The sequence below is a fragment of the Dermochelys coriacea genome, chromosome 3 (genome assembly GCF_009764565.3).
Source record: "Dermochelys coriacea isolate rDerCor1 chromosome 3, rDerCor1.pri.v4, whole genome shotgun sequence".
Lineage (NCBI taxonomy): Eukaryota > Metazoa > Chordata > Testudines > Dermochelyidae > Dermochelys > Dermochelys coriacea.
In genome coordinates this window covers 152,708,746-152,733,472 of record NC_050070.1, presented here as the reverse complement: position 1 = coordinate 152,733,472, position 24,727 = coordinate 152,708,746, and the positions used below count along the sequence as shown (strand labels likewise).

The 24,727-nt window shown below is 40.2% G+C and overlaps 1 protein-coding gene across 1 annotated transcript in view; it reads right to left on the bottom strand.

Annotated features, from left to right (window-relative positions):
- DNAH8 (dynein axonemal heavy chain 8) overlaps window positions 1–24,727 on the bottom strand; it is a 617,537-nt gene that overhangs the window by 289,242 nt on the left and 303,568 nt on the right. Inside the window, exons 35-39 of the mRNA XM_043511607.1 lie at window positions 20,678–20,918; window positions 4,032–4,231; window positions 3,297–3,450; window positions 3,034–3,197; window positions 295–397 (exon numbers count right to left, since the gene is read on the bottom strand). Coding sequence (XP_043367542.1) covers window positions 295–397; window positions 3,034–3,197; window positions 3,297–3,450; window positions 4,032–4,231; window positions 20,678–20,918 — 862 coding nt within the window. The remainder of the gene's footprint in view (window positions 1–294; window positions 398–3,033; window positions 3,198–3,296; window positions 3,451–4,031; window positions 4,232–20,677; window positions 20,919–24,727) is intronic.

The window sequence follows — 24,727 nt, the reverse complement described above, 5'->3', positions numbered from 1 at the left end:
CCTGCAAGGAAGTTCACAAACGGAGTTTTATATTGCACAGATTATGTAACAGGATAATGTCATTATGCACTAAATGTAGAATTTTTAAGTTACTTTCTGTGTGTTTGTTTTACAGTAAAATCTAAAGTCTGAGAAGCAGCTGAAAATCTTACTCTGAATGAGGTTTGCAAGAAGAATCTGTTACATTTACAGTTTACTTTGCCTTTGCTTTTTGCATATTTTATTTATTTAAATATTTCTTTCAAAGCTTTTTTTGGTAGCACACTAACTTTAAAATAGTCACTCAAGACTTACCTGAATGGTGTGTGAATCACTTGCTTGTCCAAGAATTTCAAGAAGGGCAGGATCAGAGATAAAGAAGAATCTGGGAAACAGTAGCCTTTTCTTCTCTAAATATCTTAAATATTGTGCAAGATTTTCATTACAAAATGTATTCTACATGAAATTGTGAATTAGACTGTGAAATATTACATCATTTAAAAAAACCACCATTTTCTTCATCCTTCCTAAACCTATCATTTTAACACTCAATTTAGAAGAAGATTTAAGCACATGCTTGAGTACACCTCTATTCAGGACGGCACTTTAAACATATGCTTAATTTAAAGCACATAGTTAAGTGCTGTCCTGAATAGGGCAGCTTTCACAAATCAGGGCTTAAAATATCAAAAGCCATAGCTCACTGCCACAATAGTATGTGCCAGGGTGAACTGTTTTAAAGCAAAGTAATTTAAATCACCAATTATAATCATGATTTAAATTGGCTATTAGGAAAAATTGATTTAAATTATTTATTTTATTTCTGTTTTGCATTTTTACTTTTTAGTTATTTTCCTAAAGAAAGGATTATTCTTATTGGTTGGCAACCATTAAAACATGTTGATATGCAACTAAATACAGCCTTTGCACTAAATTGGTGCGCTTTTTTTTGCTAACCAGGAGGATATTATATTTTTATACACTTATTTAGCAATTACAGAGTTTAACATACATTTATTCATATTCTTAATATTTACAGTTTTTATTATGTTAGAAAATGGCAAATGACACATTTGTTATTTACTAGATTAATTTTTTACTCATGATTTGTGTCAAGCTGTGTTTGGATGCAAGCTGAAGTTCCATTAATTTTTTAAAAAACAGCATTTAAAATTGTTTTTATCAGTTGAATAAAACTACCTTAAATGTGCTAGATAGATTAGAAACCAGTAAGTTACCAAAACATGTTTTGTTTTTTAAACTGATTTATTAAACAAAGGAAGTATTATCTGTAGTAAGTGAATTGAACTGATTGCTTCGGGTCAGCCGGTCATTCAAGACTTTAGAACTAGTAGATCTCATACTCTCACACTTTCATGTACAGTTCAGAAGAGAAAAACAACTTTTCCTGCTTTTTCAACACCCTATCAGTTTCTCATCTTTGAACTACTCATTGAACTGAACTAGTTGAAAAAAACTGAAATAAAGAAAATATTCTCTCTGTGCCTACAGAAGAATCTGCTTCTCTCAAAAGCTGGTTTCAAACTTCAACAAACTCTGTTTGCAGGTGCTTTAGTCAGTAATTTCCATTAGTTCAGTGGACTTTCTTTAAAATTTCAGCAGCTAACCCATACTGCTTGAATATTATTTTTTATTTAATGTAAATGCTTTTACTATAATCTATTAAGTTTAGGCCTTGATTTAGGTTGACAATTTCAAATTTAATTTTAAATGGATTTTTTAGAAAGAAAAAATGTGTTTCCATTAAAAATAAGATTTTAATTTTTTTTCATAATTGAATTTTTTCCACCCTGCTCTGTGCTAATGCCTAGAAAGAAAGATGCTTACCAATAACTGTAGTTCTTTGAGTAAATTCTGTTGTACAGATTCTTGTTCTTGGGCACAACTGGACCATCAAGGTATGTCTACACTGCAGTTAAACACCTGCAGCTGGCCTGGATCAGCTGATTGGGGCTAGTGGGCTCAGGCTGTAAAACTGTGGTGTAGATATTCGGGCTCAGGCTGGAGCCCAGGCTCTGGGACTTTCACCTCTCAAGGGGTCCCAGAGCTTGGGCTCCAGCCCTAACCCAAATGTTTACACCACAATTTTACAGCCCCACAGCCCAAGCCCTGAGACCCTGTGTCAGCTGACACGGGCCAGCCATTGGTGTTTAATTACTGTGTAGACATAGCCACAACTTTCCATATGTTTCTGACTTCAACACTGAGGGTATGTCCACACTTGGAGCTAGGGGTGTGATTCCCATCCGACTTTGAGGATGTGTAGACATCCTTGAAGTAGGTTTCATCAAGTCAGCATGTTAAAAATAGTAGTGCAGCTGTAGCAGAATGGGTGGCAGAGGCTAGCCACAAGTATGTACCTACAGCGTCCAGGCAGATTTTCACTTAGAGTGGCTATGCCATATCACCGCTCACTGCTGACTGTGATAAAGCGGCTAGGCTATTTTTAGTGAGCTAGCTCAATGACATCTACAGCGAGGATGTCTATAAAGTTGGAAAGGTCACCTTCAGCTCCAAATATAGACATACCCCATGACTGCTAGGGTCACACACATGCCTTTCTGGCAACAAAGAATACTTATAACAGGATAACAGGCCCAGTACAGCAAATCATTTAAACTGAATTCAGGACTTCAAGAGCTAATGTCCTGTGTTCATTCAGTTCCTTACATCAGAATCTATGTATGATACTTCAAAGAAGTGGGAAGGCAGTTTGGATGTCTAAACCTATCTGAATATCTATACTTATTGTAGTCACACTTTCTCCTTTAAATGTTATTAGTACAGATTCCTATTCTTGGGAGATTATCTAGCCATACCAATTGCCTAAGGAGTTTTGAATACAAATAATAAAATGAAGATTGCAATACTGCTCTTCTAGAGACAGACTACAGTATATTAATGTGTGTGACAACCTTATAAAAATAACTTCTACTTTTAACACTTTTAGCTCTTTGATTTGTAATTAAAATAAAACATTACTGACTTTATATAACTGTATAATGTAATCATGTATTCAAAAAAATGTCTTACCCTGTAAGTGATTTCTGACACACCTCCAACTGTTCATGTAAATGAGGCAGAAGCTGTCCCATAGTCTCATCTCCAACACAACAGTTGACAACATTAGGATTCTCGTGAGCTCGTTGCATTATTTTTATCCATGATTTGTCAATGTTCTGAAAACGTTTTGCTTCCTAAGCATAATTTAAATCAACATGGTACATCATTCTTTCGTAAACTGGTATTTAGTTAAGTTTTTACAATATAAATATGAGTAAGTATTATAGATTTACCTGAGGTAATTGCTTTGCAATATCTCCCCCTACAAAAACAGCTTCCAGATAAACCCATAGGTTTTGAACCACCAACCACTCTTCAATGATATCACTGGAGGTGCTCAGTTTGTACACCCAGTTCTGAATATCTTTTTTAAATGGTATATTATATCTAAAACCAGGGATGAAAAATAAGAATAACTTTAAATTAAAGTATAAAGTAAAATATTTATAGAAGGAGAGAAACAAAATATGGATAAATCAGAGAACAAAAATGATCTCCTGATAACTTGAATAAACAAATTAATTTTATTCAAATGTATCAAGAGAATAGATTGCTATACTTTTTGAGCTGAAAGAAGTTATCTGTAGTAACATTATTAATATACCAACATCCACACAATACAATAACATTTCATCCACATTTATTGCTGATTAAGTGTCAATCTAATAACATGTATCAGAGGGGTAGCCGTGTTAGTCTGGATCTGTAAAAGTGGCAAAGAGTCCTGTGGCACCTTAAGGACTAACAGACGTATTGGAGCATAAGCTCTCATGGGTGAACACCCACTTCATCGGTCAAAGTGGGTATTCACCCACGAAAGCTTATGCTCCAATACATCTGTTAGTCTAAAAGGTGCCACAGGACTCTTTGCCACTTCGAATAACATGATTGCAAATTTAATTATGGTGTGTTTATTATCAACATTTACAAAAATTAACAAATCCACAAAAAATTCACTTAAGAATTACCTGTTACTAAGTAAAGAGCCCAAGATCATTAAACTGTCCTCCATAAGTGTAATAATTTCTGCTGATTCAGCTCCCTTTAACAGTAGCTCTCCTCTGGCTTTAAATGATGAAAAAGTCAAATTCTGGCCTCCCCAACTTTCAATTATCTGAGACAATTTAGCTTCAATATCCTTTTCCTTTATAGCAGATATACAGATATCCTGCAAAGTAAAAAAAACAATTTTTTAATCTTCATTATCCAGATGTGAAACCTTTCCTAATACAGTAAAAGCTGTGTTATCTGAGAAGGGGGGAGGGGGGAGGGAGGGAGAGAGACAAGATGCATCAATGCCCAAAGCCCCTACAATGGCAGGGAAATGATTAAATGAGATATACAGAGATAATCCTAGCAAATGATTCACACCCATATGCTGCACAGGAAGTTGAACCCCACCCACATAGTTACTACAAATCTCACCTCTGGGAACTTTCCTTCTTAGCCCTACATATGGTGATCAGTTAGACCCTGAGCAGGTGAGCATTAACTAGACAAGCCAAGCACTTGAGATAGAGAATGCTCAGTGCCACCTCAGAGCCCTGGCACACGCTGCCCAGTATTCCAGCTCCAGCCATGGATATCACTGTCACTTCAGAGGAAGGAGATTAAAAGAATAAATTGGGGAGAAGCCCTTCCTGACACCTGCTGGTTGCTGGTGGAAAGCCTGAAGCAAGAGCTTAACGAACATACAATATAAATGGGAATTGAGCCCCAAGGCTACTGAGTCCTGCCCCCTACCATCACAAGCAACCCTGTCATACAATCACACTCTAAATCTGCCCAGCTCTCTCTTGAAACTAATTAGGCTGTTTTCCCCCACAACTCCCAGAATCTCACTCTTCCAATGGTTAGAAACCTTCTAATTTCCAGCCTGAATTTGTTCATAGCCAGTTTATACCCATTTGTTTTGTACCAACATCGTTCTTTAGCTTAAATAGCTCTTCACTGTCCCTGGCATTTAACACTTTAATGTATTTATAGAGAACAATGAATTACACCCCCTCTCAGTGTTCTTTTTGCTAGACTAAACAAGCCAAGTTCTTCCAGTTTCTTCTCATAAAATAGATCATCCATTCCCCAGTCATCCTCATAGCTTTTCTCTGTACCTGTTCCAGTTTGAATTCATCTTTCTTGAATATGGGTGACCAGAATTGTACACAGTATTCCAAACAAGGACTTACCTTACCAGTGCCTTGTGCCTTTTTTCACAGCCACATCTCATTGATAGCTCACAGTCATCCTTTGATCACCCACACAGCCAGATCTCTCTCCTCCTCTGTAGCTTCCAACTGATGGGCACTTAGCTTGTAGTAGAAATTCCTATTATATCCTAAGTGCATGACCTTGCACTTTGTACTATTGAATTTCATCCCATTTCTGTGACTCCAGTCTCCAAGATTATCCAGATCTTCTTGTATAATTCTCCAATTCTCTTCTGTATTGACAATACCTCCCAACTTTTTGTCCTTGGCAAATTTCATTAGCATATTCCTACTCTGTGTGCCAAAGTCATTAATAAAAAGATTGAATAAGAATGGTCCCAAGACCAATCCCTGAGAAACTACACTAGTAATCTCCTTCCAGTCTGATAATTCACTTACTGCACAACCCATTGCTTTCTCCCCCTTATCAAATTCCTTATCCACCCTACAGTGCTGTATTAATTCACATCTTCCCTAATTTAACTATTAATTTCCCATGAGGTACCATGTGAAATACTTTACTGAAGTTCAAATATATTAGATTCAGTATACTTCCCATATCTAAAAAATCAATTATTTTCCTAAAGAAATCAGGTTATTCTGGAATGATATACCTTTGGTAAATCTCTGTTGTATTATATCCCTTTTACCAGTTACCTCCATAAGTTTAATTTTTATTTCCTTCACCATTTGTTCTAAAGCCTTGCATGCTACTGAGGTCAGAATAAGAGTTCTGTAATTGTCCAGATCACCTTTTTTCCCTTTTCTTAAATATAGATAAAATGATAGCTAGTTGTATCATATTGTACTACCACTGAATACACAGATATATTAAAAACCCCTGCTATTGGACTAGCAATGTCATGTGCCAGTTCTTTCAGTATTCTGCAATGGCAATTATTTGGTCCCCCTGATTTGAATGCATTAAGCTTTTTAAGTTTTAATTCCACCCCAGATGCGGTCATTTCCACTTCTAGACATTCATTTCCATCAGCCATACTACCTTGATGCACATCCCCATATTATCATCCATATTGAAAACCAAGACAAAGTAATCATTTAATTTTTGGTCCCTACCTAGATTATCTTTAATCTCTTTCCCAGCTACACTGCATAATGGCCCAACCTCATCTTTCTTTATTCTCTTTTTATTTACACAACTAAAAAAATCTTGTATTACTTATTGCAATTTCCTTGCCAAGAGCTAATTCAATTTGACTTTTAGCAATTCTCACTTTATTCCTACATTTTCTAACCTCCATGATGTAGTTTTCTCCGCTGATCAACTCTTTTTTCTATTCCCGTTAGACTCTATGATTACTCCGAATAATCTTTTTGGGATGGTTATTCATCCAGCTGGGTCTGGAGCATTTCCCTACAGGTTTCTTCCCCTTGCTTGAGATGCATATTAGAAATTCCAAGCCTTCTCCATATTTAAGTCCTTGAGCTCCTCAGTCTAGCTGACTTGTTTAACTAGTATCCTTAATTTCCCAAAGTCTGTCTTTTTGAAATCCAGAATCACAGTTGATGAATCTGGTTTTGATTATCCTTTCATTTAAATTAAAAATGAAGGAACTCATGATCACTTGATCTAAGGGTTATTTTCTACAACCAGCTCTTCTATGATGTCCTCTCTATTTTCCAAAACCAAGTCTAAAATTGCATCACCTCTTGCTGGTTTGGTTACAGTTTGATGAAGAAAATTGTCATCTATCGCATCCAGGAATAACTGAGCCTTCTCAGTATTAGTAACATTTATTCTCCAATCTTTACTCAGGAAGTTAAAGTCTTCCATTATGAATCAATTTCCAATAGTAATAATATTAAAGAGCTCTCTATCCATATCTAAGTCTAACCCTGGGGGTTATAGCAGACCTCTAACACTATCCCAACATCACCTCTTTTACAATCCTTCTCCAAAGTGATTTTGAGCCAAACAGATCCAGTTTTGTCCACACTATCACTTCTTGTTTCTTTACAGTTTACCACTTTGTCGATGAACAATGCTGTCCCACCACCTTTATCATTATCCCTAATCACTCCTACATAGCATAAACCTGTCAATACCTGTATTCCAGTCATGAGTGCTATTCCACCATGCTTCTGTAATCCTACTTTGGGCTGTTGATTAATCGCAGTTAACTCAAGCAATTAACTCAAAAAATTAATTACAATTAAAAAGATTTAATCGCAATTAATCACAGTTTTAATTGCACTGTTAAACAATAGAAAACCAATGAAAATGTATTAAATATTTTTGGATGCTTTTTACATTTTCAAATGTAATTGAAATCAATATAACACAGAATACAAATATTTGCACTGTAAAACTGATAAAAGAATCAGTATTTTTCAATTCACCTCACACGAGTACTGTAGTGCAATCTCTTTTTCGTAAATGTAGATTTTTTTTTGTTACACAACTGCACTCAAAAAACAAACAACGCAAAATTGTAAAGCCTACAAGTTCACCCAGTCCTTCTTCTCATTCAGCCAATCACTAAGACAAACAACTTTGTTTACATTTGCAGGAGATAATGATACAGATACAACTAAGTAACCGTTTTCATGTTCTTTCCACAGGTACTAATGCGGAGAGTGGACAAGATGATACATCTGAGGGAAGGGAACAGAAGGAGACTCCATCGATTGGAAGACATGAGATGCACTGTCCTAGGGTTGGGGGTTCCATGACCACCGCTCCCAAGAGAAGGAGGCGGGTGGTGGTGGTCGGGGACTCTCTCCTCAGGGGGACTAAGTCATCTATCTGCCGCCCCGACCGGGAAAACTGAGAAGTCTGCTGCTTGCCAGGAGCTAGGATTCACGATGTGATGGAGAGACTGCTGAGACTCATCAAGCCCTCAGATCGCTACCCCTTTCTGCTTCTCCATGTGGGCCCCAATGATATGCCAAAAATGACCCTGAGCGGATCACTGCAGACTACATGGCTCTGGGAAGAAGGATAAAGGAATTTGAGGTGCAAGTGGTGTTCTCATCCATCCTCCCCATGGAAGGAAAAGGCCTGGGTCAGGCCTTTAGGCTTTTACATTCCTTTAGATCAGGAATAGTCAGCATGGATTCACCAAGGGTAAGTCATGCCTGACTAATCTAAATGCCTTCTATGGCGAGATAACTGGCTCTGTGGATGAAGGGAAAGCAGTGGACGTGTTGTTCCTTGACTTTAGCAAAGCTTTTGACACGGTCTCCCATAGTATCTTGCCAGTAAGTTAAAGAAGTATGGGCTGGATGAATGGACTATAAGGTGGATAGAAAGTTGACTAGATTGTCGGGCTCAACGGGTAGTGATCAATGGCTCCATGTCTAGCTGGCAGCTGGTATCAAGTGGAGTGCCCCAAGGATTGGTCCTCGGGCCGGTTTTGTTCAATATCTTCATAAATGATTTGGAGGATGGTGTGGATTGCACCCTCAGCAAGTTTGCAGATGATACTAAACTGGGAGGAGAGGTAGATATGCTGGAGGGTAGGGATAGGATACAGAGGGCCCTAGACAAATTAGAGGATTGGGACAAAAGAAATCTGATGAGGTTCAACAGGGACAAGTGCAGAGTCCTGCACGTAGGACGGAAAAATCCCATGCACCGCTACAGGCTAGGGACCGAATGGCTAGGCAGCAGTTCTGCAGAAAAGGACCTAGGGGGTTACTGTGGACGAGAAGCTGGATATGAGTCAACAGTGTGCCCTTGTTGCCGAGAAGGCCAATGGCATTTGGGGATGTATAAGTAGGGGCATTGCCAGCAGATCGAGGGACGTGATTGTTCCCCTCTATTCGACATTGGTGAGGCCTCATCTGGAGTTCTGTGTCCAGTTTTGGACCCCACACTACAAGAAGGATGTAGAAAAATTGGAAAATGTCCAGCGGAGGGCAACACAAATGATTAGGGTACTGGAACACATGACTTATGAGGGGAGGCTGAGGGAACGGGGCTTGTTTAGTCTGCAGAAGAGAAGAATGAGTGGGGATTTGATAGCTGCTTTCAACTACCTGAAAGGGGGTTCCAAAGAGGATGGATCTAGACTGTTCTCAGTGGTAGCAGATGACAGAACAAGGAGTAATGGTCTCAAGTTGCAGTGGGGGAGCTTTAGGTTGGATATAAGGAAAATCTTTTTCACTAGGAGGGTGGTGAAACACTGGAATGTGTTACCTAGCGAGGAGGTGGAATCTCCTTCCTTAGAAGTTTTTAAGATCAGGCTTGACAAAGCCCTGGCTGGGATGATTTAGTTGGGGATTGGACTAGATGACCTCCTGAGGTTCCTTCCAACCCTTATATTATATGATTCTATGCCCACTTCTTATTTATGTCACCTGAAAGTGAGAACAGGCATTCGCATGACACTTTTGTAGCCAGCATTTCAAGGTATTTACATGCCAGATATGCTAAACATTCATATGCCCCTTCATGTTTCAGCCTGCATTCCAGAGGACATGGCTCCTTTTGGAGCTTTAATAGGATTTTAATTAAGTACCATGTTTTGTTTGCATTTCTTTTACCTCTTCTCCAATATACACTGCACACATCCTGAGAAAATGCACATTATTTCCATAGTTTAACCTCCATAACATTATATTAGCCATATTAATTTTACACAAGGTGTAACCGCCTCCCCCGTGCCACAGAGTTTTCACGCACTCATACTAAAGCGACAGTCCAATCCCCCAGACCCACCCCAAGGCTCAGTGTTCCCATGATTGCTCCCCTTTTTCCAGTGCACACACACAAAATTTTCTTTTGCCTAACATCCCTTGCATTGCGGTTACTTTTTTTTTTTTACACAACTGTACCCCGATTATACTTCCATCTTGTACAACTAGAGACAGCCAGGGGCAGCCAAGTTAAGTTTTAATAGAAACCCCTTACATTCCTTTAGTAATTTTGATTAATTTGATAACCCAACAGTTAAATAATTTTGATCAGATTTTTTTTTTGCCTGCTGCCTGCCACACAGCTGCCTGCCACACAATTATTGCCACACAGCTGCCTTAACCTGTGCTGGCTTTCCCTTGAGACTGTTTAAAAAGGCAGTAAAACATTTGTCTCCATGGATGCCCATGGATCTTTTACTCCAAAAAATTTCAGAGGAATACAGCAGACATCTGTCATACTTTGTTCAAAAAACCAAAAACATTTTACATAAGTATTCAAAGTACCCTCCATTAAAACTTTAGAAAAACAAAAGTGTGGAAAAGCGGGGGGAGGGGAGGATGGAAGAGGTAGAAAGAAACCAATTAACCCTGTGAGGTCAGTTTAAAGTACAGGCTACCTGCAGCAAATTAAGTAAACTGAGAGAAAGAAGAAGGAAAAGAAGAAAAGAATATAGTTAGCTTTGAGCCCAGAGTAGGCTCCCTGGGTTAAAACAGTTGGGAACCCTTACCCCCAGGTTCTTATTTTGGCTCTGGGAGAAGAGTGGGGGTTGTTACCTACTCCTGAAAACCCTGCCTGCCATTTTTCACTTGGAAACCTTCCCCCGCCCCCACTTCCCCAGGAGTTATGGTGTAATGAGAGGAAAAAATGTGCATGGATGACCAGGTTACTGCTTTGCAAATGTCCAGGATAGGAATCTGCGCTAGGAATGCCATTGAGGACACTTGCAATCTTACAGAGTTGTCAGTCGGTTTGTCTGGCAGCCTGTCAGATCATAACATGCGGATACAAGAAGTTATCCAAGATTAAATTTTCTGCCTGGAGATTGGAAGACTTTTCATTCTGTCCCCTCAGGCACAGACAGTTGAGTGGACTGTTTGGCCCTGTCTATGTAGAACACCAGTGCTCATCTAACATCCAATGTGTGTAGCCACTGCTTGTCTGTATTTGCGGGTGGCTTTGGGTAAAAAAAAAAGTAAGTACATTGATATGAAAATTTGAAACTTAGAGAGAAATCTCGGATGAGGGTGTAAATACACTGTATCCTTAAAGAAGACTGTTTACAATGGTTCAGATGTAAGGGTGCACAGTTCAGAGATCCTTCTGGTAGAAGTAACAGCAATTAGGAAAACCATCTTCCACGAAAGGTGTAGAAAGGAGCACATTGCTAGAGGCTCAGATGGTGGTCCCATAAGTTTAGACAAAATTAAGTTCAAGTCCCAAGGAAAAATGTGCTTCTTTAGTTAAGAGTACAATCTTTCCGGGCTTCAAGGAATGTAATTTGTCATGTCATTAGAAAAAAAAAAAGAACAGTTATCCACATCAGGATGAAAAGCTGATACTGCTGACAGGTGAACCTTGATGGAGGAAATCAGTAAGCCTTGCTGGTTCAGGTACAGCAGATAGTCAAGCATTTGTTGGATGGACAAATGCATTGGTGAGACTCTGGTTTGACAAGCCCAGAGAGACAACTGCTTCCATTTTGACAGATAGGTGGCCCTGGTGGAGGGCTTTCTGCTACCTAGTAAGATCTGGCAATCTTGCTCCAAGCAAGCCTGCTCTTTGGGATTTCCTGGAGCTTCCAGGCTGTAAAAAGAAGGGCTCACAGGGTTTGGGTGGAGCAGCCAGCCATGATCCTGAGATATCAAATCCAAATGCAATAGGAGTGAGATTGGAGTCACCACTGAGAGGTCCAGTAGAATGGAGAACCAGTTGGTGGAGCCACGCTGGGGATATTAACAAAACATAGACGCTCGCCCACTTGATCTTTAGTAGGATCTCTGTGTAGGAGTAGGATTGGGGGACAAGCATAATAAAAAGCATTTCCCATCCAGGGTAGCAGGAAAGCATCTGTGATGGAATCTGCACTGTAGCCTTGTAGGGAGCAGAATTGGTGACATTTTCTGTTGTACTTGTTTGCAAATAGGTCTATTTGGGGAGTCCTCCACTGCTGGAAAATGCATGCGGCTACATCCAAGCAAAGGGACTACTTGTAACTGGAGAAAGACCTGAGCAGGCAATCTGCTAGCTCATTCTGTACCCCTGGAAGGTAATGGGCCTCAAGGTTCAGTGAATGGGCTATGCAAAATTCCCATAGGTAAATGCTTCCTCACTGTGAGGTCCGAGTAGTGGGCAGTCACACCTACTGGTCAGAGCCAGAGTCAACAGTCAGGAATCTGCTGGGTCAGGATATCAGGAGGACAGGAGCCAGAGACAGACTGGAGATCAGAAGCACAAGTCAGTAGTCACAGTCAAGCCAAGTCAGGATATCAGGAGGACAGAGGCAGGTGACAAACCAGAGGTCTGAACCGCAAGTCAGAGGTCCAGAGTCAAGCCACGTTAGGAAGCTGGGAAGTCAAGCTTGAGGAGCAGGAGCAGGAGGCACAAGATACACAGTACAGAGCAGGGTGGATCTCAGTTGTTTGAACAGCTTCCTGTTCCTGCTGCTGGATTAAGTAAGGCCAAAGGGCCAATCAGCTGCTCCAGGACTGTGCCAATAGGACATCAGGGGTAGAGCCTCAAACTGAGGCTGGGATTCATGGGTCCTGGGTAAGCAGTTGTTAGCAGGCAGCCCAATAGAGGGGTGTAGTGAGACTGTGCCTGTGGACAGGTTTGAGGCCTGTAGGTCATGACACTAACACAGGAGAGATGACTGAGGCCTGGTCTACACTGCCGATTAAATTGATGTACATTACATCATTCAGGGGTCTCAAAAATCACTCCCCCAGAGCGACGTAGCTTACATCAACCTAACACGCAGGAAGGCCCTGGCAGCCACAGTTGCCTTCCATGTGATTGGTTCTGAGATAGTGTTGGTATGGTGAGGTGCCACAGGTGTGACAGGAGCTCCTTCCGGCTCTGGAGTTGATGGAACCTGCCTATGGACCAGAATCAATGGTGCTGTCTTCTGTGGTACTGAAGCAGAGGAATGCTTAGACTGAGGGCATGTCTACACTGTAAACTTAAGTCAACCTATGTTAGGCTCCTGGAGGGGAGCAGGGAGCTGAGAGCCCAAGCAGCAGCCTGGATGGGAGTGGGGAGCTAGGAACCTATTTTTAAGAAAGGGAAAAAAAGTGATCCGGGTAACTACAGGCCTGTTAGTTTGACATCTGGAAAATTTTTTGAAGGAGAAAATAGTTAAGGACATTGAGGTAAATGGTAATTGGGACAAAATAGAACATGGTTTTACAAAAGGTAGATCATGCTAAACCAACCTGATCTCCTTCTTTGAGAAGATAACAGACTTTTTAGACAAAGGAAACACAGTGGATCTAGTTTACCTCGATTTCAGTAAGGCATTTGATACGGTTCCACATGGAGAATTATTAGCTAAATTGGAAAAGATGGGGATCAATATGAAAACTGAAAGGTGGATAAGGAACTGGTTAAAGGGGAGACTACAACAGGTCGTACTGAAAAGTGAACTGTCAGGCTGGAAGGAGGTTACTAGTGGAGTTCCTCAGGGATTGGTTTTGAGACCAGTCTTATTTAATCTTTTTATTACTGACCTTGGCTCAAAAAGCGGGAATGTGCTAATGAAGTTTGCGGATGACACAAAGCTGGGAGGTACTGCCAATACAGAGAAGGATTGGGATATCATACAGGAAGATCTGGATGTCCTTGTAAACTGGTGTAATAGTAATAGGATGAAATTTAATAGTGAAAAGTGCAAGGTCATGCATTTAGGGATTAATAACAAGAATTTTTGTTATAAGCTGGGGACGCATCAGTTGGAAGTAACAGAGGAGGAGGAGGACCTCGAAGTATTGGTTGATCACAGGATGATGATGAGCTGCCAATGCGATATGGCCGTGAAAAAAGCTAATGTGGTCTTGGTATGCATCAGGCGAGGTATTTCCAGTAGAGATAAGGAGGTGTTAGTACCTTTATACAGGGCACTGGTGAGACCTCATCTGGAATATTGGGGGATTCTCTGCACCTTGAAGTCTTTAAACCATGATCTGAGGACTTCAATAGCTCAGACATAGGTTAGGGGTTTGTTACAGGAGTGGGTGGGTGGGTGAAATTCTGTGGCCTGCGTTGTGCAGGAGGTCAGACTAGACGATCATAATGGTCCCTTCTGACCTTAAAGTCTATGATTCTATGAACCGGGGTGGCAGCACAGCTGGAAGTGGGAACCCGGGAAGCAATTTGGCCAGGGAACTGGGAGCCAGGTTTCTTGTCAATTTCATGGCTCCAGCAGAGCCATGAAATTTACAAGATGACAGCCAATAGATGTAAGTAACACAGTGTGTACAGGAACACTGCATGGCCCTAACTACACTGACATAAGCCCTATGCCTCTCGTGGAGGTAAAGTTATATGTCGGTGTAGTAAGGCACTTAAATCGGCAGGAGCAAGGCTGTAGTATGTACACTAACATAATTAGGTCGACAATAGCTGCCTTACATTGACCTAACGCTTAAGTGTAGACCAGGCTTTAGACTGCACTCTACTCTTATCTCCATGCCTACCAGACTTCGGTGCCGCGGATCTCTCCCTTTCAGCAGTCTGTGTCTTATGCCTATTTTTAGGCATTGGGGATGGTGAGTGGTATCGGGACTCAGGTATGGCAGGAGGCACACTCCTTACCGATGTCAAGGCAGTCAGTGCAGAGTCTGACTGACCTGACTCAGATGGAGGTCTCAAGGCCATCTTCATGAGCAGAAGCTTTAGCCTGGCTTCACAATCTTTCTTCATGCAAGGCTTAAAGTCACTTCAAATTTGGCAGCTCTCTCCAATACAAGCTCCCAAAGGTACTTTAACTGCAACTTGAGCGCAGGTCGCTCACAAGCACAGCCTTATTTCAGGAAATGCAGGACTTGAAGCCCGGTGACCAAGGCATCCCTCAGCACTGGGTGTCAACTGAAACCCTGAGATGGTAAAAGAACAAACAAACAAACAAAACCCTTAGCTAAATACTAATAATCTTAATAACACAAACTATTTACAATACAAGAGAACAAAGTCTGCTCAGAGAACTTGCAAATGCAAGAAGAGCAGTTCCAGTGACTGTCACAAGCAGTAAGAAGAAACTAAGAGGGCTCTTGGTTGGCTGGTCCCTTTATACCGATGTCAACAGCAAATGGCAGCCAGAGGCGACGCATCGGGGCGCATGGAGGGTCAAGTGCATATCAGCAGCCACCTGGGTGTGGAGCACAAAGATCAGAGCCAGAGCTGAAGCAGAAGGGGCAGGGCCAGGGGTGCAGCACAGCAGTTGCCTAGGAGAGCACCTGGCTGCAGTGGTGGTGGGCTGCCCCCTTCCCAGGCTCGGCTTCTAGAGACAAAAAGAAAAGGAGTACTTGTGGCACCTTAGAGACTAACAAATTTATTAGAGCATAAGCTTTCGTGAGCTACAGCTCACTTCATCGGATGCATTTGGTGGAAAAAACAGAGGAGAGATTTATATACACACACACAGAGAACATGAAACAATGGGTTTATCATACACACTGTAAGGAGAGTGATCACTTAAGATAAGCCATCACCAACAGCGGGGGGGGGGAAGGAGGAAAACCTTTCATGGTGACAAGCAGGTAGGCTAATTCCAGCAGTTAACAAGAATATCAGAGGAACAGTGGGGGGTGGGGTGGGAGGGAGAAATACCATGGGGAAATAGTTTTACTTTGTGTAATGACTCATCCATTCCCAGTCTCTATTCAAGCCTAAGTTAATTGTATCCAGTTTGCAAATTAATTGAGATTGAAGTGTTCTCCAACTGGTTTTTGAATGTTATAATTCTTGACGTCTGATTTGTGTCCATTCATTCTTTTACGTAGAGACTGTCCAGTTTGGCCAATGTACATGGCAGAGGGGCATTGCTGGCACATGATGGCATATATCACATTGGTAGATGCGCAGGTGAACGAGCCTCTGATAGTGTGGCTGATGTGATTAGGCCCTATGATGGTATCCCCTGAATAGATATGTGGACAGAGTTGGCAACGGGCTTTGTTGCAAGGATAGGTTCCTGGGTTAGTGGTTCTGTTGTGTGGTGTGTGGTTGCTGGTGAGTATTTGCTTCAGATTGGGGGGCTGTCTGTAAGCAAGGACTGGTCTGTCTCCCAAGATCTGAGAGAGCGATGGCTCGTCCTTCAGGATAGGTTGTAGATCCTTGATGATGCGTTGGAGAGGTTTTAGTTGGGGGCTGAAGGTGATGGCTAGTGGCGTTCTGTTGTTTTCTTTGTTGGGCCTGTCCTGTAGTAGGTGACTTCTGGGTACTCTTCTCTTAAGTGATCACTCTCCTTACAGTGTGTATGATAAACCCATTGTTTCATGTTCTCTCTGTGTGTGTATATAAATCTCTCCTCTGTTTTTTCCACCAAATGCATCCGATGAAGTGAGCTGTAGCTCACGAAAGCTTATGCTCTAATAAATTTGTTAGTCTCTAAGGTGCCACAAGTACTCCTTTTCTTTTTGCGAATACAGACTAACATGGCTGCTACTCTGAAACTTCTAGAGACAGTGGCCTAGTGAGCCAGAGTCCTCCTCCCTCCAGCATGCTCAGAGTCAGCTCGTCTCTCTCCCAGGCAGCTGGCTACAGAGCTTCCAGTATGGAGAGGCACCAGTTGTCTGTGATTGCAGCAGAGTGCATCTGAGCTGTGCCAACAGATATCCCTGAAGGAAAAAAGTTCCAGTGACTGTGCAGGTTGTGCCCACACCAGAAATGGAATGAACATACGCAATCACTTGAAGAAGAACTGGACAGTTTGAGGGACTGTTCACCCTGGAGCTGAATAGCTCCTGAGTTCACAATGTTCTCCTTTCTGGCAATTGAGAAGTGTGTTGGGCTTCTAAAAGGAGACTGCCCAACCTTGTGCCTCTATAAAGGCCATGGGCCCAAGTATTCCTGATTGAGTGGTTCCAAATTGGAGTCTGAAGTTGCCACCACTTGTGAAAGGCTTCTAACCCGAATATGACTATCAGAAGTATTAAAGTGAGTGGACAAAGAGAAATTACAAGTACTGGGGGCTCTGTTGATCATGCCTCTAAACAGGAAAAGCTTGCGATCTGGAAAGAAAATTTCTGTGGCTGTGGTGATTGAAGCTATTAAAGCTGTTTGTCATCTTCCATAAAACAATGGAACAGCTGGAAGCAGAAAAGAAATTTGAGTCTCTTGGCTGAAAAAAGTGTTCTGCTTTGTGACTAGTCCAATCAAATGAAGAACAATTTGTTCACTGGTTTAGACTACTGTGGGGAGATAAGGAATAGGAAAACTTTCACTTACCTGAAAAGTTTCCTTTCTTCTAGAGGGAAAGACCATAGATCTATTACAATGGGGCTTACCCTTGCTGCAGTTCTTTAGAGGAAGGTCCCAGACCTGTCGATCACAGTTTGAAGTGGCTATACTTGCATTATTCAGTCTGAAATACTTCCAAAGTTGCTTTGTAGAGCTAATTCCTTTCAACTTTAATTCTCAGGTTATTAGATAGAAAAAATCATATAAAAACACTTCCTCCAGCAGGGAAAACTTTGAATTTGACAGTTTAAGCCTTCCTCAGAACTATAATTCTTTTGTCAGTTGGCTTAGCTCTCTCCAGACTTTCCTGCTAGAAGAAAGGAGATTTTGGGTTAAGTTTTCCTGTTCTTCACAGAGAAAGTCCACAGATCCATGGCAATGCGATGTCCAATAACAGTGAATCATTGGGGAGAGAAACAAAGAACGAATGAGGGCGTAGACTTGTCTCCCTTTTTAAGGGAGCACAATGTGCAAATCCCTACCTCCAATGGCAGAGACTGATGAAGCCTACATGTTTAAATGGTTAATCTTAGTGATGGTGTGAAAACGTGACCAGATGGCCACTGCATATCTCTGTTATATATGAATCTTCAATTACTTCGAATAAATAAGCACGAATTTTCAAGGGGAAAAAAAGATTTCTACCTTTGAAAGCATCTGAAATGCACCAATTTAGCCATCTAATAACAAACTGCATTATTTCTTCTGTTTTTCTTTGTTTGTTTTTCATTTTTTATGATGGGTATACAGACCAAGAGAAGTAGAGATTTTTCTGAATTGGGTACTACATTCAATGTTGATTTTTAGACCTCTGACATCAAGAGTATGCCAAAAGAGTGGAAGTTCTTTGTTTCATTTTTTGTTCTGTTTTAAAAGGTTGTTGGTTTTTTTATAGGGGACAAAAGTGATGGGGAAAATAATTTTTTGTAACTGGGTTTATTTTGGGAATAAAGAATTAACTCTCAGTACATCTTTGTCCTCATGAAGAGTCGCTGTTCCCCAATAAGACCTTAACTTCTGAAAACACTATTTACTGAAATGACTGAAAGGAGATAAGCCTTTTAAAAAATCTAAGGGCACTTCTGAAAAGGGATCAAAGGGATGCTTCATCTGGATTTTTAATATAAGATTTTAATCCTATATGGGAATTCTCCTCATTGGTGTAGAGATTAGAAGTGAGGCAGCTCCAAGAATTCTTATGTCCGAAAGAGAGGAAAATCCTGCATCCACTTGCATTTCTAGTGAGCTGGAAATGTTTATTATCTGGATTTTAAAGTCTGAGGATTTTGGCTCATATTAAGACTTACTATAAAAATTTAAAAAAAAAATAGAAAGAAATAAAAGCTTTGCTCTTATCTTGACTGGATACTTATATGTTAATGACTTAGCTCTCTCTCTCTATATATACAGCTTTACGTATAGACCAGGCCCTAGGAATACTTTCTCAAGGCTAAAGATATGATAAAAGCATCTGAATAACTATATTAATTATTACCTCTCAAATCTCATGTAGCTAAATTTAATTTCTCAAGACTCAGCAGTATGTTGGTGGAAGTGACCATCATTCTGATCCCAGGCAGAGCCCTGACAGATGTGACTAGAGATCGAATGACATTGCACTCTGTGGCGACCAGCTTCTGAATCCTGTTCTCTGACAGAAATAAACGTATGTGGAAGTTGATATCTGATTATTCCCAGAAGTAATATTGACCATGTGGTGTCATTCCGCTCTTGGTGATGACAAATACATGTTGCTTTAGAACAGAATCTGAGCTGTGAGACTGCAGCTTTGTGAGCCTTTTCCAGGAATGGTGCTCTGAGCAGGCAATCTCAACGTTGGTATATATGAACCCTTTTTGCCAGAGGAAAACAGTGTTAACTAGCACTTTGGAAGACACCCTTAGAGGGGCAGGCAGACCAAAGAAAAAGCAGCACACTAACAACATTGTCTGTTGCATGTGAATCCAAGACATCTCCTAGGGGAGGTTCATGCAGTGCATTGGTAGGGGTTCTTCAAATCAAGGCTAGAGAAAAATTTTAAAAATCCTTTTGAGAATAGCTACTAAACTGAAATTTAGGGTCTCCAAATTGAACTGTAGCTTCTAGAAAAAAAACTATTTAAGAATTTCACATTGAGTGCTCCTCAGTTTTTTGAGCCCTTGGGCATCAGGGTAGGAATGGAATACACTCCTAAACCTTCTTATTCCCTGCAAAATCAATTAGCTCAGTTTGAAGCAGATTATATACTGTAGTCTTCATACTTTTGTATTTTGATTGGCTGGAGGATGAAAGAGATGTTTTGGAGTTGCATTTAATTCTAAGGTATAGGACAGATTATATCTCTGCCTAAGATTCTTTAATTTGTTTGTGATGTAGTATTGAACCAACACACTGAAATTTCACTTAGGAAGAAAAAATTAAATGCACAAATACAAAATGGGAAATAATTGGCTATGCAGAAAAAGATCTGAGGATTTTACTGGATCACAAACTGAATACGAGTCAACAATGTGATGCATTTGTGCAAAAAGCAAATGTCATTCTGTGGTGCATTAATAAGGGCATCATATGTAAGAGATAAGCGGTAATTATTCCACTCTACTTGGCATTGCTGAGGTCTCAGCTGGATTAGTATGTCAAATTTTAAGCACCACACTTTAAGAAAGAGGAGGACAAACTGGAGAGAGTCCAAAGGAGAGCAACAAAAATGATAAAAGGTTCAGGAAAGGTTTAAAAACCTGGGTATGTTTAGTCTTGAAAAAAGAAGACTGAGGGGGGACTCGATAACAGTCTTCAAATATGTTAAGGGCTGTTGTAAAGAGGATGGTGATCAATTGTTCTCAATGTCCACTGAAAGTAGGACAAGAAGTAATGGGTATAATCTGCAGCAAGGGAGATTTAGGTTAGACATTAGGAAAAACTTTCTAACTACAAGGATAGTTAAGTACTGAAATAGCTTATCAAAGGAGGTTGTGGAATCCCAGTCATTGGAGGTTTTTAAGAACACGTCAGACAAACACCTGTTAGAGATGATCTAGGTATACTTGGACCTGCTTCAGCAAAGAGGGTATTAGACTAGATAACCTTTGAGGTCCCTTCCAGCCCTACATTTCTATGATTCTATAATAGACACCAACTATTTAACATACCATGCATTGTTTCAGAATAGTGTTTTATTTCATAGTCAAAAAGTCCTTAAATGCATCATAAATATAACTTTTATACAAGTAATATTTTGTTCTTTCCTGAAAATATAAATTGAAGGATCAAAAGCAATGTATGCTCTTACCTCAATATCATCCTTATGTTTAAGAAGTGGTGCTTCCATGATGTTTCGAAGACAAAAAGAATCTGATTCCACATCAAATTGATGTCCTGTTGTTTCAGCAATGCGATTCCAATGTCTCTGCTTCATTGCTTTATTAGTCATCATTTCCAACAGTGGACATGACTCACTAAAATCATCTATTCTTTTCTTGAGGTCTAAAAATGCTTGCCAGTTTTTAAGTCCTTTGGGAAGTTTCCGGCACCTTTAATTCGGTAAATAATAATAATTGATACAGTTGTACACTTCTTATATTGTTGATTTAATATTTTATCAAAAGCACCTTGAAATATTTAATGTATATTTGAAAAAATAGGTGATTTAAAACAGACACCATTGTTTCACCAAAATTATTTTCTCAGTAACAATGGCTGAACAATTAGTTTGTTGACTTATAATATCAATTTCATGTAAATAGTGTACCAGTGATATCAGTGTATCTTTCCTGCAAAAATCATTGTAAGCACTGTTCTAAAAAGCATAATGTTATCCCTTCAATCCCACTCTCACACAGGTGGTGGATTAAACAGAACTCCAAGAAAGTAATCTTTTAATGCAAGTGCAAAATTTATTATCTGATAATTTTCTCTTAGCCATTTCTACCCTCATTCATTACTAATGGGTTAATTTGAAATTTGGAGAGAGATCAATATAATTGCTGAATGCTTCAGAACTAAACCTAATCCTTCAATTCAGGTAATCAGTAATATTCTTCCAAAGATGTAGAAATATTTCATCAACTATTAGTAGCATTAAGACATACTTGGTATATTACAGCTAATTGTCAAGCAAATATATGTCTGTCTAATTCTTCCTTTAGAGAAAAAATCTGTTACAAATTGCATTCCAGTTGTTTACCAGATTAGCACAGTGGATTGATGAGAGGAGAACCTGCTAGCAGAAAGAAAAGCAGATAAGAGATTTCACATTCTGCAGAAAAGGTTGTTGCCTCACTAATAGGAAGTAGTGAGCTGTGAATCACATAAGTAGAAAAGAAAAAAGCAATTTTAATTATTAGACTAGTATAATAGATAGAAGTGGAAGTGTCCCCCCATATAAAGCCAGAGTTTTGGAATTTAAAGAATTATTTTGGAACCAACCCAGTAATACACTCCTACCAAAGGATGGCCTGTATAAGAATGGAAATCTACTTAGCAAGTGTTCCTCAAACTATTTCCAACAATGCCAATAGAGACTTGTAGATGGAGTCTCAATTTCTTCTCCCAAAATATTTCCCAGATATCTAGCATAGCAACTGGTGCAGGATTTTAACATCTTGCCTAAAGCAATTTCTGGCCCTAAGGCCCTGGCATTTTGGATGGAATGATATGTGCAGAGAACAATTAGGGTCTGCACTCTGAATGTTTGGGTTATACCTTTAGCTTTCTAGGGATGTCACATTATTGTTGTAGATGTGTTGTCCCATGATATGAGGGAGACAAGGTGGGTGAGATAATATCTTTTATTGGACCAACTTCTGTTGGTAGAGAGGACAAACTTTTGAACTTCATAGAGCTCTTCTTCATACCTGGAAAAGGTAATCAGAGTGTCCAAGATAAATACAAGGTGGGACAGACTTCTTAAGCATCAGGGGTTCACACATGGTGTAGGAGCCCATTTAAATTGAAGTGGAAAGTTAACACCTCTGCAGGACAATGGAGGGTTGGGAGATAGGAGGGTATGTTATACAAATTTTTGTAATAGGTCATAAAAACAGTGTCAACACCTTCCAAGGTGCGTGATCAATGTAAGAATTTTGGTTATATTTTTATGATCCATATGTTTGCTTTAGTTTAGCTGCTCACTATGTATTTGTCACAGGGTGGAGCTTCTTCCCAGCTTTTCAAGCACACACTGCCACTCCCAATCTCCTTGAGGATGGTTCATTTTCTTAAAACAGGCAAGTAAACAAACAGAAAACCATCTTTTAACTCTTTCCGTTGTCTCAGACTTCAGGGCCACTCCTCAGACGGATCTCTGGCACTCCTGCTCCTGACAGCTTCTCAGTTTTAATCAGCTGTCCTCCCTTTATGGAGCAGCAGCCCCAGGGCTGCTTCCCTAGCCACCTGGCTCTTTGCTCCAGAGACACACCACTGGAGTTAGCTCCACTCCACTATGGCTTCTCTTCGCTAGGCACAGCCTGTCTCAATCACCCTCTCCTCCTTCATTTCCTGCCCTTTAAAGCTTCAGGTATAGCCCAATCACCTTTAATTGTCTGAATTGGGCTCACCTGTTCTGACACAAGGGAGCTTAGTCCAGTTCTACTCACAGGGACCAGGTACCCTGTGACAATATTTCTATAACACTGAGCATAAAAGGGAGGGAGGCATGACTGGTGTCATGTACGCAATCTGGAGCTACATCTACACTAGAAGTGCTATGGAGGTTCTTCTGGTGAAGACGCCCTATGCTGATGGGAGAGAGCTCTCCAGTCAGCTTAATTGCTCCACCTCCCACAAGAGGTGGTAGCTATGTCGGTGGGAGAAGCTCTCCTGCCAACATAGCGTTGTCTACTCCGGTGCTTAGGTCGGTATAACTTACATTGTTCAGCGGTGTGGATTATTCACATCCCTAAGTGACTTAAGTTATTGTAACACTCTGGATCTCGGGGGAACACCCTGCACCCCTATATTCATCCTTATATTGTGATTGTGTGGCATCCAATGCAAGGTGTGTCATGTTGGATGTCTTCGGAAGGCTCATGATGCACTGAGCATTGTTGTTATAGTAAAGTTACAGTAATGTTATAGGGTGTAATTTCATGTACATAGTTATGAGGCTGAAAATGTATCCTCATAGCTTAAAACAAGCCCAGGCAAAACTCTCCAGGAACAGATGGGCAGTTCACACACCCAGCCCAGCCTCACAGGAACAAAGGACACTGGCCTAGACAGCAAAAAAGGATCTGTTGGACTCTCAATGAGTCACCACCCTTCCTTTGGTCAGACAGGGACTACGATGAGGTAATGCTCACCTGACCCTGAACGGGGGGGCAAAGCCAGAAGAGAAGAAAGAACATGATAAAATGGAGAGACGTTTGCCATGCTCTTTCTCTCTCTTCTACCTACATCTACAGACACCACCACAACCAAGCGACTGAAGTGCTGACCAAAGGGGAGAGCCTGGCTGAAGGGCAACCAGCCAGTCTGTGGTGAGAAGCATCTTAATTTCTTACCTGAGTGTTCTCTTCATATTCCGACTCTTGGGATAGTTTAATCAGCAGTACATATAGAAAACCAGATGGTGGGTAAGGAGTCCTAACTAAACATTGACTGAAGAACTGATCTACCAAACTTGGCATCCTATTTGGTTGCAAAATCTAACAAATAATGTTTTGTAAATGTATGTATAGAATCCATGTGGTGACTCTACAAATTTCTACTCATGGGACATTTTCCAAACATCTCACTGAGGCCACTAATACTCTAATGGAGTGTGCTCTCAGTTGAACAGGAGGAGATCATGATGCATTTTTATAACTTTCAATTATACTCTGACCCATTTAGGAAATTTTTATGCAGAAATGGAATTCCTTTTAAAGTTACCTGCATATGAAAATATTACTGTGAAGAACTAAAATCTTCAGCCTTATCAAAATAGAATTATAAAATTATTTTGCATTCAAACAGTGTAATTTTGATTCACCATTATTTTAATCAGATCTGGCAAAAAAGACGGGTAGAATAATGGATTGATTAACATAGAAGTCAGAAATGACATTTGGTATGAATCTTGGATGTGGATGAAAAACTACATAGTCCTTATAAAAACTCATAAACAGAGGGTCAGTCATTAAAGCTGAAATTGACTAACCCTCCTGTATGATATTATTGCTATAATAAAAGCAGTCTTAACTGACAGATTAAATATGGAACTGAAGATAAGGGCTTGAAGGGTACAGACATAAGGTGTGATATTACTAAATTCAAATCCCATGGCACTATAGAATTTTTTACTGGGGGATACAAATTTAGTAACTCTTTAGAAAACTTCTTTAACAACATCCTGTGAGAA